General features: G+C 44.6%; 2 protein-coding genes across 7 annotated transcripts in view; one reads left to right on the forward strand and one right to left on the reverse strand.

Annotated features, from left to right (window-relative positions):
* The window catches only part of ETFA (electron transfer flavoprotein subunit alpha), a 30,992-nt gene extending 16,898 nt beyond the window's left edge, over positions 1 to 14,094 (forward strand). The window contains exons 10-12 of one of the 2 annotated variants that reach the window (XM_056345652.1): positions 9,415 to 9,480; positions 13,040 to 13,120; positions 13,996 to 14,094. In XM_056345652.1, the coding sequence (XP_056201627.1) occupies positions 9,415 to 9,480; positions 13,040 to 13,120; positions 13,996 to 14,034 (186 nt within the window). In that variant the 3' untranslated portion in view covers positions 14,035 to 14,094. The remainder of the gene's footprint in view (positions 1 to 9,414; positions 9,481 to 13,039; positions 13,121 to 13,995) is intronic. The other variant, XM_056345653.1, reaches the window with a different exon arrangement.
* A 132-nt stretch (positions 14,095 to 14,226) lies between these two features.
* TMEM266 (transmembrane protein 266) overlaps positions 14,227 to 15,340 on the reverse strand; it is an 86,524-nt gene continuing 85,410 nt past the window's right edge. For all 5 annotated transcript variants that reach the window (XM_056345646.1, XM_056345643.1, XM_056345644.1 and 2 more), the window contains one exon: positions 14,227 to 15,236. In XM_056345646.1, the coding sequence (XP_056201621.1) occupies positions 14,653 to 15,236 (584 nt within the window). In that variant the 3' untranslated portion in view covers positions 14,227 to 14,652. The remainder of the gene's footprint in view (positions 15,237 to 15,340) is intronic.

Below are 15,340 nucleotides of genomic sequence, written 5' to 3' on the forward strand. Positions count from 1 at the left end.
GTTGCCAACTACAGAGGAACTGATTTTTCAGTGTGCTGGATGGGTGTCTTAAGTATGAGGCAGTTTAAAGCTGCATATTCTTACTTTACATTCCTAATTCTACTTCACCATCTTTTTGGTTCTTTAGCTAGAAAATTATTCTGTGCAGTGGAAGATAGAATTCACTTAATGAAGAAGTAGAACAAAGCTTTCTTGTTCACATCAAGATTATACTAGCTACAATTTTCTAGAAGATGGCTGCTTCTTTTTCCTATGAGGTATGCTCGATATCACTAGTTCAGGGAGAGCTCATGATGTTTTATCTGGAAAATTGCAAGGCAGCTTTGTACATTGGTTAGTTGTATTAGCCGAGACCTGGGGTTTGTGTTTGGTTTTGAACTCCAGTTGACATTGTGCATGCCCTCCTGGGCGCATGGGTTTTAAGCAGGGGAGGAATCTTGGATACGAGAAACTGTTGGAGTTTGAGACATACTTGGTCTCCTGTGCAGCTGTTCGTTTCTGATGGGAAAGTATCTCAGCGTATGATCTTACTCTTCTATTAATAGTCTCTTGCCCAGTCTCAGTGGAGGATTGGAATGCATTGTTTTAAAGGACCCTGGAATTGGGTCATTTTTGAGACTACAGAGGGAGAGGAGTCAGTTACAAGCTCAGGAAGAGGAGGTGCTTCTACTGCTGCTTTTCGTGTATGACTGCTGGGGAGTGCTTCTGTGCTGCTCATTGGGTAAGAAGGTAATCATGTAAAAGATGTCCTTATTTCTTCCCTTGTGCCTTTGATTGTGGATTTGGTGAAGGAAGGGTAATTTTGGTCATTGGTCTGGGCTGTGCTCTTCAGAGTACAGAGTACTCCAGTCATGGAATTACTGGCTGTGGTCTGAAGAGTACAGCCCAGACAGTGCATCGCAGGATGTGAGAACCTTGCAGCCACAGCAGCTTTCGTGAAATGCTCATGTATTAATACATGAACAAACTGCCAGTCAAGAAACAATTGTAGCTCGTTTTCCTGAAGTAATGAAACAATGCAGTTGATTAAGGAGTACAAACTTCGCCTTTTCACCTTCGTTCTGTTTGAGAATTAGTTCTGTACGGTACATCCACACTCCTAAAATAGCCTCGGACCTCTAGTTCGTGTTGGGATTTATGCATTTTGGTTTTTTTTGGCTGGATCGTTGGTAACTTTTTCTTTTGTATAGTTTTATTCCAGTTGTTAAAATGTTTGGTGTATTATTTTTTTTTCTGTTAGTAGCTTTTTTTACCTGTTGATTTCAGTTGATTGTAGCTCCTGTTTGAACATTCTGTCTTACGAAAGAGAAGGCCGATTTGTATTATTTGATTTTTAGGCATAAGTGAATAGATTAAAACATAAAATGTTACCTTCCTAATTAAAAAAGTAATTTAGTATATTCAGTGTCTTTAATCAGTGATAACCATTTTAGGAGTGTATTTTTTTAAGTTAGAAGCTAGTTGTTTTCCGCTGCTGCTTATATGCAGGTGTTCCACAGAAAAAGGAAATGCAGTTCTCAGATTAAGCACTGTATGTAGTTTCTGTTTTCAGAAAAAAAACCCCTGTAAGATTGTTCAAATTAGTTTTAGATAAGAATATCTTTCCCATGAGTGCCTATTGTTAAGTATTAGTTAAGTATATCCAGTTAGAAAATACTAAATTCCCTGCACAAATCAAGCCCCCCCCGCTTCCCCGAGTAACTGCTATTTTTAGATAAGAATTTTTCAATTAGTCAGGGTGCTAGTTTTCACAGTAAAAATCTTCCCAGCTATCTTTTTCACAAAAAAAGAAAGCAATGAACAAGAAAAAAGGAGGGAGGAGAAGAGCGGTTAAATAATGTACTCTTTTAAATGGAACATGAATGCTTTATTAGTTCAGTGTTAGCTTTCCTTACCCTAAGTGTAATTAGCAGCATTTCTAACATAAAAAGAACTATGTAATCTTTCTAATGAACTTGCATAATTTTCTAATATTTAAACAAAATATTCTGACTGTTGTGAGAGAAGGAAAGCAACTGCTACAAGCCTTAAGTAGCTTCTGTTACTTTCTGAACTCTGACTTGGCAGTACAGGTTTGTGAGGAAGGGGCACATAGGGCATGACTGAATGCCTACAAACAGGTGTGTAATGCCACTTCAGCCATCTGGGGTATTAAAACTACATTCACAGGGCTGGTAGTTACTGTGCGGGACCTGGAGACTTCCTTCTGGAGCAGCATCTGGGATTCGGGTGGGAAATCCTACACTGTCAGCAGTGCCACTAGGCACATATGTTTGGATCCCCATGGTCTCCCAAGTTTTCCCTGGTGTCCTATTGTAATTATATTCTCCCTTTAGCTTTTGAAGGAAGATGGAGTTGTACTGGGATTATCTTGCTCTCAGCTTCTCCCCCCACTCCTCAAAAACAAAAAAACCCTCAAGAGGCACTGAGAAGGTTTTTTTTTTTTCCAGAAAGTGTATGTAATTTTAGGCTGTTAATGTTATCCTCTGACCTTACAAAGAATCTGCTGCTGCCTGAAGGGCATCCTTCTAGTTTAGTCTCTTCAGAGTTTAAATGTTCACTCGTTCCTAATTTATTGTATTTTCCTGTATTGAAGTCTGTTCTTTCAAATTCCAGTTCTGTATCCGCTTTAGCTTGCTTTATAGGTTTTCCTAGGTGGCAATAGGGAAGACATGGCCAGTCCAGTATTTCACAATTGTAGGACTCAAGGTGTCCATCTGGGGTCAGCCATTGGTGGACCACAGCTAAACACCTCACCTTCACCATCCCGGACTTCATTGCAAGGCTTTCTTCTTGAGGAGGGTGCCATACAGAGGGTCCACCCAGCAGGGGAAGCATAGCCTGGCAGAACCTGGGTTTGGGTTTTTTTTGGTGTTCAGTTGCTGCTGCCTTGTTGCTTTCAACGTAGGGCACAAAATACTAACAGGCAACAAGAAAATGAGATGGCAAACTGAGGAAGGCAGAAGTTAGGAAATACATGATGTAGCAATAATTGACACTGGCCTAGATGATCGTGCTAGACATGGTATGATTGCATGGAGGGCAGATGCATTTGGGTATCGCATGTGCTGAGAAACCTCGGGTGGGGAAGGCAGATGGGAATTCAGTGTAGTTCTGATACGATTGCCAGGAGTAAACTTGCTGACCTGCTTAGCTTCAGTGCTTAAGCTTCGATTTCATATCAGAGGGTCTCTCTGGATGTAATGGATTGCAGGAACTTCAAAAGGGAGGTCAGGAATTGACAGTAATAATGAGGGGAAAAGAGGCATGTTGAAAGCGGTAGGTGCAGCTTCAGTTGAGATGCTGAAGAGGTAGATGTTGGTTCAGCTGAAAGGCACCAAAGCCATGGAAGAACAGGAACAACTTAACATGTTAAATTAGGTAGAAAATGCAGGAGTGGGGTGAGATTAGAAGCAGGAAAAGGAAAGCTGAGTAGCAAGGAAGCAGAGAGATACATGAAGTTGCAGAGTAGTCTCTTACAGAGGAGTGGAATTCCTGTTGCTCCAGCAAGAGGATGGGATGCTTTCTGAGCTTGTATATGCCCCAGTATTTTACTGGGCAGTCCCTTTCAGTGCAGTGGGTAGCTTTCTAGCGCTTAGTAGTCATCTGCTTGCTTTTGGAGTAGCAGGAAGGGAGAGAGACAGTATCACGTTATTTGTGTTATTCCTATGTTTAGTGTTTATTTGTATTTGGTGGCGAATCAATCAAATATTTCACCTAGCCCGGTTTTGTTTTCTCCAAAATGCACAAGTGACTCATGGTTTCATTGTGTAGTAAGTGGATACTAACTCTTCTTTGCTGTTACTTCCCATTGGTTTCCTAGGGATCATTTGCTTGCTCAGGTTAGCATATCTGTTAAGTTTTGTTTCCCATGTTTTCTTGTGGGGAAGCGTAGGGGAAGTGAAACAAAGTATATTTTATTCCAGTGTTTCTGTTGCTTTTTGTTCTCTAGCTCTTACCTAAAATTACTTACAACAGAATAAACTAATTAATTCCCTTAGCTTCATGAGAGGTATCACTCCTGTCTCTAGACTGTACTTACTTTAAAGATGTTCTACTCCTTGTTTATCGATAATAAGGTCTTCATTACTTCCTAATTTTGTACACGTACAAGAGAATATTAAGAAACTAATGTTTCTCATGGTACATTATTTCTTCAGCCTTCAGCTAGCTTCTTTGTAGGAATGTGTTATTTGTACATGATGTTTGTGGGTGTTACTAACATACCAGCAGGTGCACTTTGAATCTAAATGATTGAGGCTGTTAGATAGCTAGCAGAGGGAATAGTGTTGGGAAAACTGACCGTGCTTGGGAAATTGTTTTTGGATTATCTCCTCTGATAATTCACTATTGTTGAAAAGTCGCTTTATAGTGGCAAACTTCAGAGAGCTGCTTGTGTGCAGCTGGGACTGAATTTACAGACTACCTTTCTCTGGCTTGCTAAAAAGCTAAGGATTGACAACCCCTTTCATCCTACATTATCCAGTGTAGCTTTTAACTCCACGAAAACTATGTTCACAAATTGATGCTCTGCTCCTTTGGGGTTGGTGCAGAAACATTAAATTGTACTAAAATATTCATATGTGAGTGCATTTAGCTGAAAGCAATTGATGTGCTTTTCCCTAGAGAGAGAAAAAAAATTGCTGTGTGGCCCTGCACTCCAGCAGACACCCTAACCGCGCTTAAGAGTAATTACGTAGCTTGGCCGATCAAAGGTTCTTTAAGTGAAAAAGAAACTGTAGTTGGGATATAGTTTAGTAATGCGTGCTTCTTGAGTGGAACATACTCAATGCATCGAAGCAGTGCATAGCAGGTAATTGTTTGATATACAGTGTAATATGTATGAACTAATGTCAAGCCAGAAAATACTTTATTGGGTTAATAGCTTGTAATTGGAAGAAATCACTTGTATGAAGCAATTTTCATTACAAAGATTCCTTTCTAATTTCATTGTCCTTTCACTCTTGCAAAGAAAATAAAATACCAGAGCTGCCTTTAAAAAGAGTATGTGTGCCAAAGGGGTTTATTAAACTAGCCTGTTTAAAAGCATGCCACTGGTAGCATGATAAATTGATGTACACTGAAGATTTTCAGTGTAATTCAAAAATTGTCGTAAAAATCAATAGTAGCTGACAGCATGCCGGCAAAATGACTACCTCATCTTGTGTTGCACCTGTGGATGCACAGTAGTCTCTTTCAGCAGCATTTAAAGTCACTGTAAGTTGCAACTAAAAACTGTTGTTGTGGTTCTCTTACACAAATGTACCTTAATTGCCCCAAGGCAGCCTAAGGCATTTTAAAATATTCTCACAAATAAAAGTGAAATAATACTACATGCAGCAAATTATTCTGTAAATAATCGGAAGAGTCAGTGTGCACAGGAAAATAACTGCATTGCTATATTGGTAATTATAATCATCCACATATAGCACTCTGGTGACACTTATCCAAGCTGTGTGTAACTGGCTATGTGGATTCTGGAGCCAGCTGTGCAGATTTGCACACGTGAAGACTTGCTGTAGACCCTAATATCTAAGTTGGGTAAGTTTAACGCAGAAATAGGACTTTAGGGGGGATAGCAAAGGGATTTAATTATTTAATGATTAGCATACAATGAGTATGCTACAAGACATAACACAGTCATGTTTGTCGGAAGGAAAAAAAAAACAACCCAAGGCTACATTAGTACTTCAGATAGCAAATGAGGAGTTGGATTCTTGATTTGGAATCTGGCCCTTTGAATAGGATAAATGTGGGACTTGGAGTTTTGTTTCTTTTTAGGGTTGTTGTGATGCAAATATGTGCTTACAAACTTTGAGGTCTCTGTCAGGGTCCTGGCTCCCACTTCTGGGTTATTGTGTGGGAGGACAAATGAAACGCTTTTGGCCTTTGTGCCAGCAAACTGGCAGAATGAGCTTTGGCTGCTGCTGTGAGAAACCTACTGGGTATGCTGCATGCTCATGCTCCCCGCTTCACGTATTCCCATTGCTGGCATACCAGGCCTTTTCTGCAACAGCACATCTTTAGGTACGTCCTGATTGCGCCTCCCTGCCCTCTGCTTTGTGCACTCGGGCTGTTTGGTCCATTCAGCTTCCTGTGCTGCGTGTTTCCTCCATTGTGCTCTTTCTTGCTGTTACCTCTCTTCTCTGGTGTCCCTTCTGCTGTGCTGGTGTTCATGATGTACTTCGTGAAAAATACAGATTTGTGGTATGGCTGTCATGTGTGCAGTAATTATTTCCTGTGTGAAATTAAGTTACTGTGAGGCAAGACAATTGTCTTAATCTGATGCCATGCCCTTACACACCAAAAGTTTCTTTGACTTTAATTGCTTTTGGGACTTAATTTGTATCAGCTGGTGCAGTGAGCCCGTTGGTACAGAATCGGTGTGCTGTTTTGTTATGCCGTTCTCATGTGGCACAGCGCTGGCAGCAGCCCTTCAGTGAAACCTGCCTGTGCACAAGCACCAGGGAGTTGATAAATGCTGCTCCGTGTCCTGGACTTTGATGTAAGTGCCTGTAACTGTAGGCTGTGGATCAGCCACCTGACAGCAGTAATTAGAGCAGCTTCCAGGGATCCAGAAAGCAGGAACTGGAAGTTGGTGTAAAGCCATCTTTGCTGGCACCTGAGAGGCATGATCCAGACTGTGATTCATGCGGTTTTGTGCTTTGGCATGGGTCTCCTGCATAGATGAGCTTTGATGAACTCCTTTTTTTTTGAAGATCTCCTTCCAGACCTTAATGTGCTCTCTGCTGCGATGGCAGGCATGTGGCACTCCAGCTGGAAGGGTGCTGCTCTGGTGCCAGTCTGCTTTCCCTTTTCCTCCCTGACTGATTCCTAGTGCTTGGGGCTACAGCCCTGACTTGGGAGTTTGAACGCTAACACAGTAGGAATGGTAGGGCTCAGAAAAAGGCATGATAGAAGTGAATGATTTCAGGGGAGATGTGCAAACAAGGATATTACCCTGAAAACTTCCGAGATCTGAATTTCTGAGTCATTTATGACCTCTCTGGTTGACCAGTTGAATCTCCTTCCTTGGAGAGCGCTGAACAGTCCTGAATCTTCATCATTCAGACCTTGTGGGTCCTTTGTGTCCCTCCTATGAAACTGCAGAACAGATTTAAACTAAGATGTAAGCGGTGAAATCTTATTTCACAATGCAGAACTATTGGTAAGGGACATGCTGTCCTATGTGTTCTTCGTACGAAGACATTCCTGAGGCGGTCTGCTCTCAGTGTTACTGAGCGGGCCTGTTAGCTTAGCCAGAGAGCCAGAGGCCCGGGACCTAGAAGGGTATGGCTTAGATGCATAATAAAGGCTTTTTAGATAAGCCTGGTGATTTATAAATGTCATTTTAATGAAACATCCTTGTCTTTCCTAGATATTTTAACAGAATATACACGTAGGCATCTGGCTCCTGGTTAGCTGGATGCTTTCCAAGGACTGAACTTGACAATGTTAAACAGACTGATAAGAGTATCTGGTAGTCTAGATGACTGGCACTTAATGAATTGCTCTAAAAAAAAAAAAAAAAATCGCATTACAGTAATGTGTTTTAAAAAAGTATTAAAATGGCATTAAAGACTATATGATGTTAGAATAATTTCTCCTGTAACATCTGTTCTTTTATTTGGTATAATTAAAATACTGCATTCTTACTATGGTTCTTATATGGACATATTATATTACATTGCAGCTGCGGTTCAAATGGGTTGACCTCTAATAGTAATCTACTCAGTAAAAAGCTACCGAGGCTAAGAAATTTCTGAGCGTCTTCAACAGCTGTGTCTTTTTGTGGAAATACATAGACTAGGTTCTGTGTTTCAATTTCAAAGCAAGCCTTTTTAATAGGAAATACTTTATTCCTGCTGTTTTTCCTCCCCTTCAATTTTTACAGGAGATAGCTTTTGTAGAAAAGCTTCATAAAAATTTATTTATCTATTCCTGTTTAAAAGCTGATGTAATAGGTGAAATCTGTGGCTGTAGAAACGTCAGAAAACAATAATCTTTTTTTCCTTTAATTTATATAATGACTGTCAGGCCTGTATGGAACAAGCAGTCTGCGTGGTCTCTGTATTTGAACACCTTCATTTGCCAGCCTCTTTTGTAGGTCTGTGCCTGTTCCACAGCTGTGCTTTGTTCTGCATGTTAAAAGCCACTTAACTGTAATGCACATCTTCAGTTGCACAGGGAAAAGATTTTTTTTTTGACCCCCTTACCCTCGCTGGCCTCAAAAATAATTTCTTGAATTAGATTTCTGTGTTCTTAAAGATGGACTAACTTTGGTATTTTAAAAAAAGAAATTCTGTTAGCGTTTGAGGTTGCGTCTTCTCCAAACATTGTATAAATACCACCTTTTAATTGGTTTTGACAGACAATCTCCTGACTAGCTTTGTGTGTTAGTTTCCTCTTGCTGAATGAGTTGGTGAGAAGTACAGCCTTTGTGTCGTCTTCTGTAGAATTAGGTAGCTAAACAGTACAGGCTTGACTGCTACTTGGACTCCTTTGGTGGTGGGACAACTGTCACGGAGCTGAAAATAGACTTAGTTTTGGATAGATTGTAGCCTGGATGACTTTCAGCCTGAGGGGAAAAAATACTTTTCTGCTGTGAATTAAAGCTGTCGATAGAGATCTCTTTGCGTACACAGTTCTGTCTCTTTTGAATACAAGTCTCTTTGGAGATGCTGGATTGGGACCCCCAAAGTATAAAGATCTACTCCGTGTTGTTGCCTCCTTGGGAAGTGCTTCTTCACTCACCCTGAGCAGGAGCTGATAGTGAATGGAGGAAGAAAAGCTTCAGGGCGTATGAGGATTGAAGGTTGGGGTGAATAATAGAAACTATCACAACAAATGTATGGTGCACTAGCCCACCGCAGTATCTGAAGGGTTTTATCCTGCCACATAGGGGACTTTTTAAAGATTTCAAGACCTGGATTTCAGCATTGTGCGTTCTGTCTTAAAGGATCCTAGGGGCTTCAAGCAAAAAAACCTGGGTTTTCTCTTCAGGCGACTGCATTATCCATTTGTAGGTTATACGTTCCTTAATATTTGCGTTGGGAATCTCCAGGGCCATGGGTAACACTGATCGCCCTGTCTTCTAGCTGAGCAGCAGTCTTGTGCGTTCAGGTCTTATGTTTGATGCAGACCTTTTGGGGGTTTTTTGTGTTTTTTTTTTTTTCTTCCTCTTCTCCTCCCCTCTCTCATCTATCTTTGCCAGATGCCTCTTTGGGATTCTCATTTTACAGTTGCATTGCATGCCCAAGTGGGGAAGGCAACCAATCATCAGCTGTCTTTAATATTGAAAACTACTGTAATGTAAAAACTACTGCATGTAATTGATTCTGAGTAAGGTTTAGTGCGAGCTTACTGAAACTATGTCGTGGGTACCAAAAATGTCTCATTTTTGTTTTTTTCTAGGAACTTTATATTGCCGTGGGAATATCTGGAGCAATCCAACACTTGGCTGGAATGAAAGACAGCAAGGTATATAAAGATGGATGTGCTAGAAAAGATTTTTGAGGAAGGAAATGAGTTTACTTTCTTGCTTTTACATCAGTACTTTAGCCAGTTTTCCAGTTTTTTTGAATGTTAAGATTGCCCATTTGTCTGCTTCTTTAAAACATGCTAGCCCTCTAAGCCTTGCCAATAAAAAATATTGTGGCAAAACATCTAACACAGTAGAAAAACCATTGCACTACAACCCAAAGTGGTAAGTAGAAGCAGCTAATTGACTTTTTTCTAAAACAGGCAACAACCAAACCCACAAAAAACCACACATGCCTGCATTCTATACAATAGTTCCATTTGCGTTTATTTCAGAGTATGACATATTAATTCATGCATAACAATGTGCAATTTGAATTATGAACTTACTATTCCATAAAGTAAAAGATGTCTCTGACATTCTTGCATTTAGCCATTCAAATGGAAACCTATTATAAAATGGCAGTAAAACTTTAAAAGGTTTAACTCATTAGTTGCCAAAGCAAATAATCTGAAATAGGGATTGCCAGTTTGGCCCACAGTACAGTGTTTGTACAGAGGAGAATTGCCTGCTGAATCATACTATCGAATGCCAAACATCAGAAACTGTAGGTTGTCCTGCCTCCCTGTTAGTAGTTTTAGAAAAAGGATATATATATATATATATTTTTCTATTCCCAGGGAGTGAACTTAACGGTTTCTGGCAGAAACCAAACGCAGAACTTTGAATAGCTTATAAAACCGAGGAAAAGGTTTGCAAAACGTTACAGGCAGATCCTTGTGTTTAACCAGTGATAGACCAGTGGGTTTATGGGACTGATAATTGTCCTCACAAGCCAGCCTGTGTGGTAGGACAGTCTGTGCTTTCTTATAATGTAGTTCTTTTTGCATATATTACTTAAGTATCTTTTGGGCAAAGTCACGTAAGCTGGATTTGGCATACAGCACCTTTTTTGGGGCCTCAGTCTTCTAAAGTCAGGGACTCAATTGGTGTCGGCATTAGTCGACACAACGAGAAAAAACAACTGAAATTAGAAATGAAGGATGAACGATGGGCAGGGGTATGAAGGTCACTAATGAGCAGTGTGAATAATGGTGTCTGTAGCGGTGTGTGCTCACGGGTCTTCGTGCAACAGTATCTTCTGCTCACAGTGCAGCAACAGGGAGACAACAGGGACTGTCAGGCGGTGGGAGAGTCCGTGAGAGCAGCTCGGGTGCAGTACTACCACAGTCGTCCTTGGCTGCCTCTGGACCCTGCTAGCATCTGATGGGCCACAGGATGGAGAATGTCTGGGTTCCGAGGCGTTCGGTCTCCAGCTGTGCTTTTGGGCGAGGGGAAGATGGGCAGGTGGGGTTAGTATCAGCCGTTGGCTGAGAACTCTGTATTTTAAGCTGCTTAAAACTTGGTCTGACCCTGTTTTATATTTCTCTCTCCTGCCTTATCTCAGTCAAGACTACCAGCAATACTGGGAACCTGTTACTTTAAGTGTCAGAATTACCTTTGATATAAAACAATATAAAAACATTGGGCAGCACTATTGTCCCATACTGCAACAGCAAAACCTCAGCTTGTTTTGGCTCTTCCAATGCCACGTTTGGTATTTTGAGATGTTCTTGTATAGGAAATAAGGACAGATGGAATTCGTTGATAGGAGATGCATACTTTGCAGTTTAATTTCTCCCATCTATCGTAGTTTTCCTAGTGTAAACAAATGTGTGTATTGTAAAGTTCAGTCTTATTTGTGTTTGAAAAGTGTTCTGCTTTCCTTTTAGCCCAAGCCTGTAGGTGTTGTAGTTACTGAAAAGATCCAGTTTTTACAAATAATTACGCAGCCATGGGAACTTTCTGGAGTGTCCCCCGTCTTCCCTCAGCACTGAATTATCTGGCATTGTGAACTGGCACACTTGAGCATACATCTTCCAAAGCAGTCAGATGCTTTCTACCAAGTGAAATGTATAATTTGTTTGTCCTTTTATAGCAAGCTAGAAAATGCAGCTTTTGAGGAGACCTGGAGAATCGTCATTGCTTTCTTTCCTTATTTTTACTTCCCTCGTGAGGCAGCTACAGTTTCTTTTCTTTCGAAGAGATTTAACTTGCAAATCTCTGTTGCAAGCAAGGTGATGCTTTTGCTTCTTACCATGAAAAGTCTGATTTAGTGATGAGGTAGAGAACCAGATCTTACTAAAAAGTTACTTCAGCTACTGGAGACAGAGGAAGGACTAGGCTGCCAAACTAAAGCTTAAGACAGTTTTGCAACCAACCGGTGTTAAATCATTTTGTGACAAGGACAGAGCTGGCAGCCCCCAAAGTGTCATCAAGTGCTGGCCTCAGCGTTTGCCCCTGCGGATGGTTCTGTGGAGTGTGGCAGGGCCTCAGAGTACGGGTGGAAAAAGCCTTTGCTGAGCTAATGGCCTCCGGTGTCAGCCTGGGTTTTGCTTCCTGCACTGTAGAACTGTCAGTGGCAGCTGGCATTTGCAAATGGGGGTAAACTCCAGGGAAAATACTTCAGGGGAGGCATGACTGGAACTTGCAGGTTTCTGGCTGTGAGCTGGCAAGAGGGCAGCAGCCCAGCTCTGCTGTAGGTGCCTCCTTCTTGCATATACGATGTGGTCCTTCTTTATAGTGAGTCACAGGATACAAATGGCCTGTGAGGCAAAAACATTTCTGTGGGTCTGAAACCAGGATTTGCAAACTTTTATCTTTGAGTTACTGCCACTAAGTGTATGCTACTGAGCCATTAATTTTGCCGGACAAGTACATTCAGTGGAAGGAACAAAAGAGAGACATGAGCTGTGGCTCCCTGGGAATGGCAGGTAAATGTATCAAATAACTGTTGGGGTAAAGCTGTCCCAAGGAGTCATGTTGCCTTCAATCTGACCGAGTTCACGCTGGCAGCGCTGAGGTGGAAGTCTGGTTTAGACTGCCTGCTCGGTGTAAAGTTCATTTTATGAGCCGTTGTCTTTTTTTTCCTTTTTCTCCATCCTTTATGGAGTGCTCCCCATCCTGTTGCAGGTTTTGATGTGGACAGCCGCACTTATTTTGCTGGAAGCTGTCGCAGAGATTTAGAGAATGATTTACTGGTATGGCAGAGTTTAAACCAAGACAGACCTTTTCTGGACTGTGGTGTTGGGACTTTGATCACACCTGTTCTTCTGCTGTGTGACAAACCAAATGATATGTTCCATAGTAGGTACAGAGGCCTTTAGCCATGGCTTTATTGTACTTGCTTTAAAGGCTACCTCGAGTTATTTCTGTAATGGCTTAGATCTTGCAGATAATATTTTGCAATTTTTTTCTAGACTCTCTCCAACAGGGAAGGATAGCCTGGATGTATGCAACAAGCGGGGAAGGGAGGGTTTTTTGAGGGAGTTGTTTGGGTTGGTTTGTTTTTTGAGGTGGAAAGGAAATGTTCGTTAAATGCCGTGATGCGCATCTTCTGCTTCTAGGGGCTTGGAGAGGGTTTAGCTCGTGTTTCCTGGATAGGGCGTGGCACTGTCACCCGGCCCTGGATGTTAATCCAGTGTCTCTGTTCACACGCTGCTTTGCTGTCGCTTGCAGACCATTGTTGCCATTAACAAGGATCCGGAAGCTCCGATTTTCCAAGTGGCAGACTATGGACTGGTGGCAGACCTGTTTCAGGTGAGGCTCAGCTTGGACGTGTGCGGGGCAACTGTTTCAGAGACCCACCATCTTAGATAATACAGTCTAGGGAGTGTTAAAGGTGTCTCTGTGAGGGTATTTGCTTTGGGTCATTTTGTGCAAGAATTTGCCTTCTGATTTCATCGTTTTCACACTCAAAATTCAGTCCCTGCAAGTAGCAGCAGTGTGTGCGCTGGGGGGTGTCACAGCCAGCCTGCCTTTGTTCTGTTTCTTGAACATGAACCATTTCGCGAAAGAACTGCACGTAGGTGCTTCTGTGTATTTGTAAGCTTCATAAAGTATGACAGTACAGCGTTGGCAGGAGGAGGTTTTGTCTTTTCCTGGGCGTGCTGCCTTACTGATGCCCGTGAGGAGCTTGCAGTTCTCGCCGAGCTGTGAGCCAGACCGTGCCCACCAGTGCCTGTGCCTCACGTGTGCGAGCCGCCTGCGTTGAGTGGCGGGAGCTTGTAGTGGCTCTGTGACGAGGCGTGGGCAGCAGCTCTGCCAGCACTTAATGCCATTCCTGAAATAATGCCCGCTGGCTCAGCGGCGAGCACAGGCCCTTCCGTAAGCCAGAGACAGTCCCATTCTGAAGAAACACCATGTAGACAATTTCCTTAATAAATTTTGTACGAATGCATTATTTCCACCTAATGGAAATGTAGCACTCTTAAATAATTAAGAGGCTTTATTCAGCAGGAGAGAAGTGGGGAGTGCTGTGAGCTGGGGTGACCCACAGCCCCTGGAGTGCTGTGCTGGGCAGGAGGGGTGGGAGGGTGGGGAGTGACTGGGGGGTTGGGTGCTGCACATGGAGAGGTTGGGGGGAGGCGGGGGCAGAGGGGGAGCACGCACTACCCTGGCCCTGGTGCTCGCAGGCAGTGCCCGAGATGACGGAGCTCCTGAAGAAGAAGTGAGGGACGGCGACGGACCCCGCACTGCAGTCCCTAAGGGCAAATAAAGGCTTGTACTGGAAAGAGGGGGCCGCTGTGGTACTTCTTTTTGGGCGGGCAGTGGGGTAGCGCGCGGCGTGGTAGTGGGGTGGAAGACAGGCAGGAGAGGAAGGGAATGAAGAAGGGCTCCGAGGCAGGAGGCAGCACAGGAGCCGGTACGTTTGTCAGTGTTTATTCCCAGCCCCACTCAGCCGCTGCGTGGGGTCAGGCCGGGGGGCCAGGCTGTCCCGCAGCTCCGTCCTGCCCCCGGGCGCCGTGGGGGGGCTGGGCCCTGCACTGCTGGAAGGCCCACGGTGCCCGGGAGCACCGCCCGGCTGGGGGCAGGGCAGGTCCCTCGTCTGTCCCCCCAGGCACTGTGGGTCGATGTTGGCCTAAGACTGCTGGAAGGGCCCTCGTGCTGCAGAAGACGCCGTAGGGCCCGGCTGGCCCAGAGGCGACGCTGGCTTCCGCTGGCTTCACCCTGGGCTGGCGGCTGCTGCGGGGGAGGCCGCGGCTCTCACGCCTTTCCTGCAGTGCTGTCGCCGTGCCTGTGGCAGCCTCGTGCCCCAGCACAGTGATGATGAGCGCATGCCCAGAGCGTCCCTACGCCTCCGGAACCCTGCCCAGCCGTGGCTCTGGGGGCCCCAGCGCCCCGTACTTCTCATCGATGGCCGGGGCGCCCTGCGGGCAGGTGATGAGCGGCTTGAGCTGGAAGACGTCAAGGCTCTCCTGGTTCTTGCGGTTGTAGACGCTGAGCCGGTGGCCCAGGTCAGGGCTGGCCCCCACCGAGCAGGCCGGGCTGGGCAGCTTCAGGTTGACGGGATCCAGCCCCTTCTGGGCCAGGCAGGCCTCTTCCGACAGGGACGACAGCAGCTCCTGCACCATGGCCTGGGCTACCCGCTGCTGCGCGGGCACCAGGTCGGCCTGTGGGCTGGCACCGGCCTTGGCAGCGTCCTCGCTGCAGTCCGGGGAGGAGCCCAGCGTCTGGCTGATCTCGCTGCAGGCCTGGGTGCCCGAGCTGACGGTCGACCGCGAGGCGCTGCCCGAGGTGATGCTGGCCGACGTCCCCGTGCTGCCCAGGCGCATCGGCACCTCCACTGTGAAGAGGTCGGAAGAGATGTTGGGGCGATGGACGTCGATGGCGGCGGTGGTGACCATGCAGATGGCTGCTTCGGGGATGCCACTGTCTGCAGGGAACAGAGCAGAGAGGCAGCTGAGCGCCCCGCGGGGTAGCCGCGTCCAGGGGCTCCGCAGGCCGCACAGCCCCCTCGGCTTACAGAGCTGCCCTTAC

Source organism: Falco biarmicus, chromosome 7 (genome assembly GCF_023638135.1).
Source record: "Falco biarmicus isolate bFalBia1 chromosome 7, bFalBia1.pri, whole genome shotgun sequence".
NCBI lineage: Eukaryota > Metazoa > Chordata > Aves > Falconiformes > Falconidae > Falco > Falco biarmicus.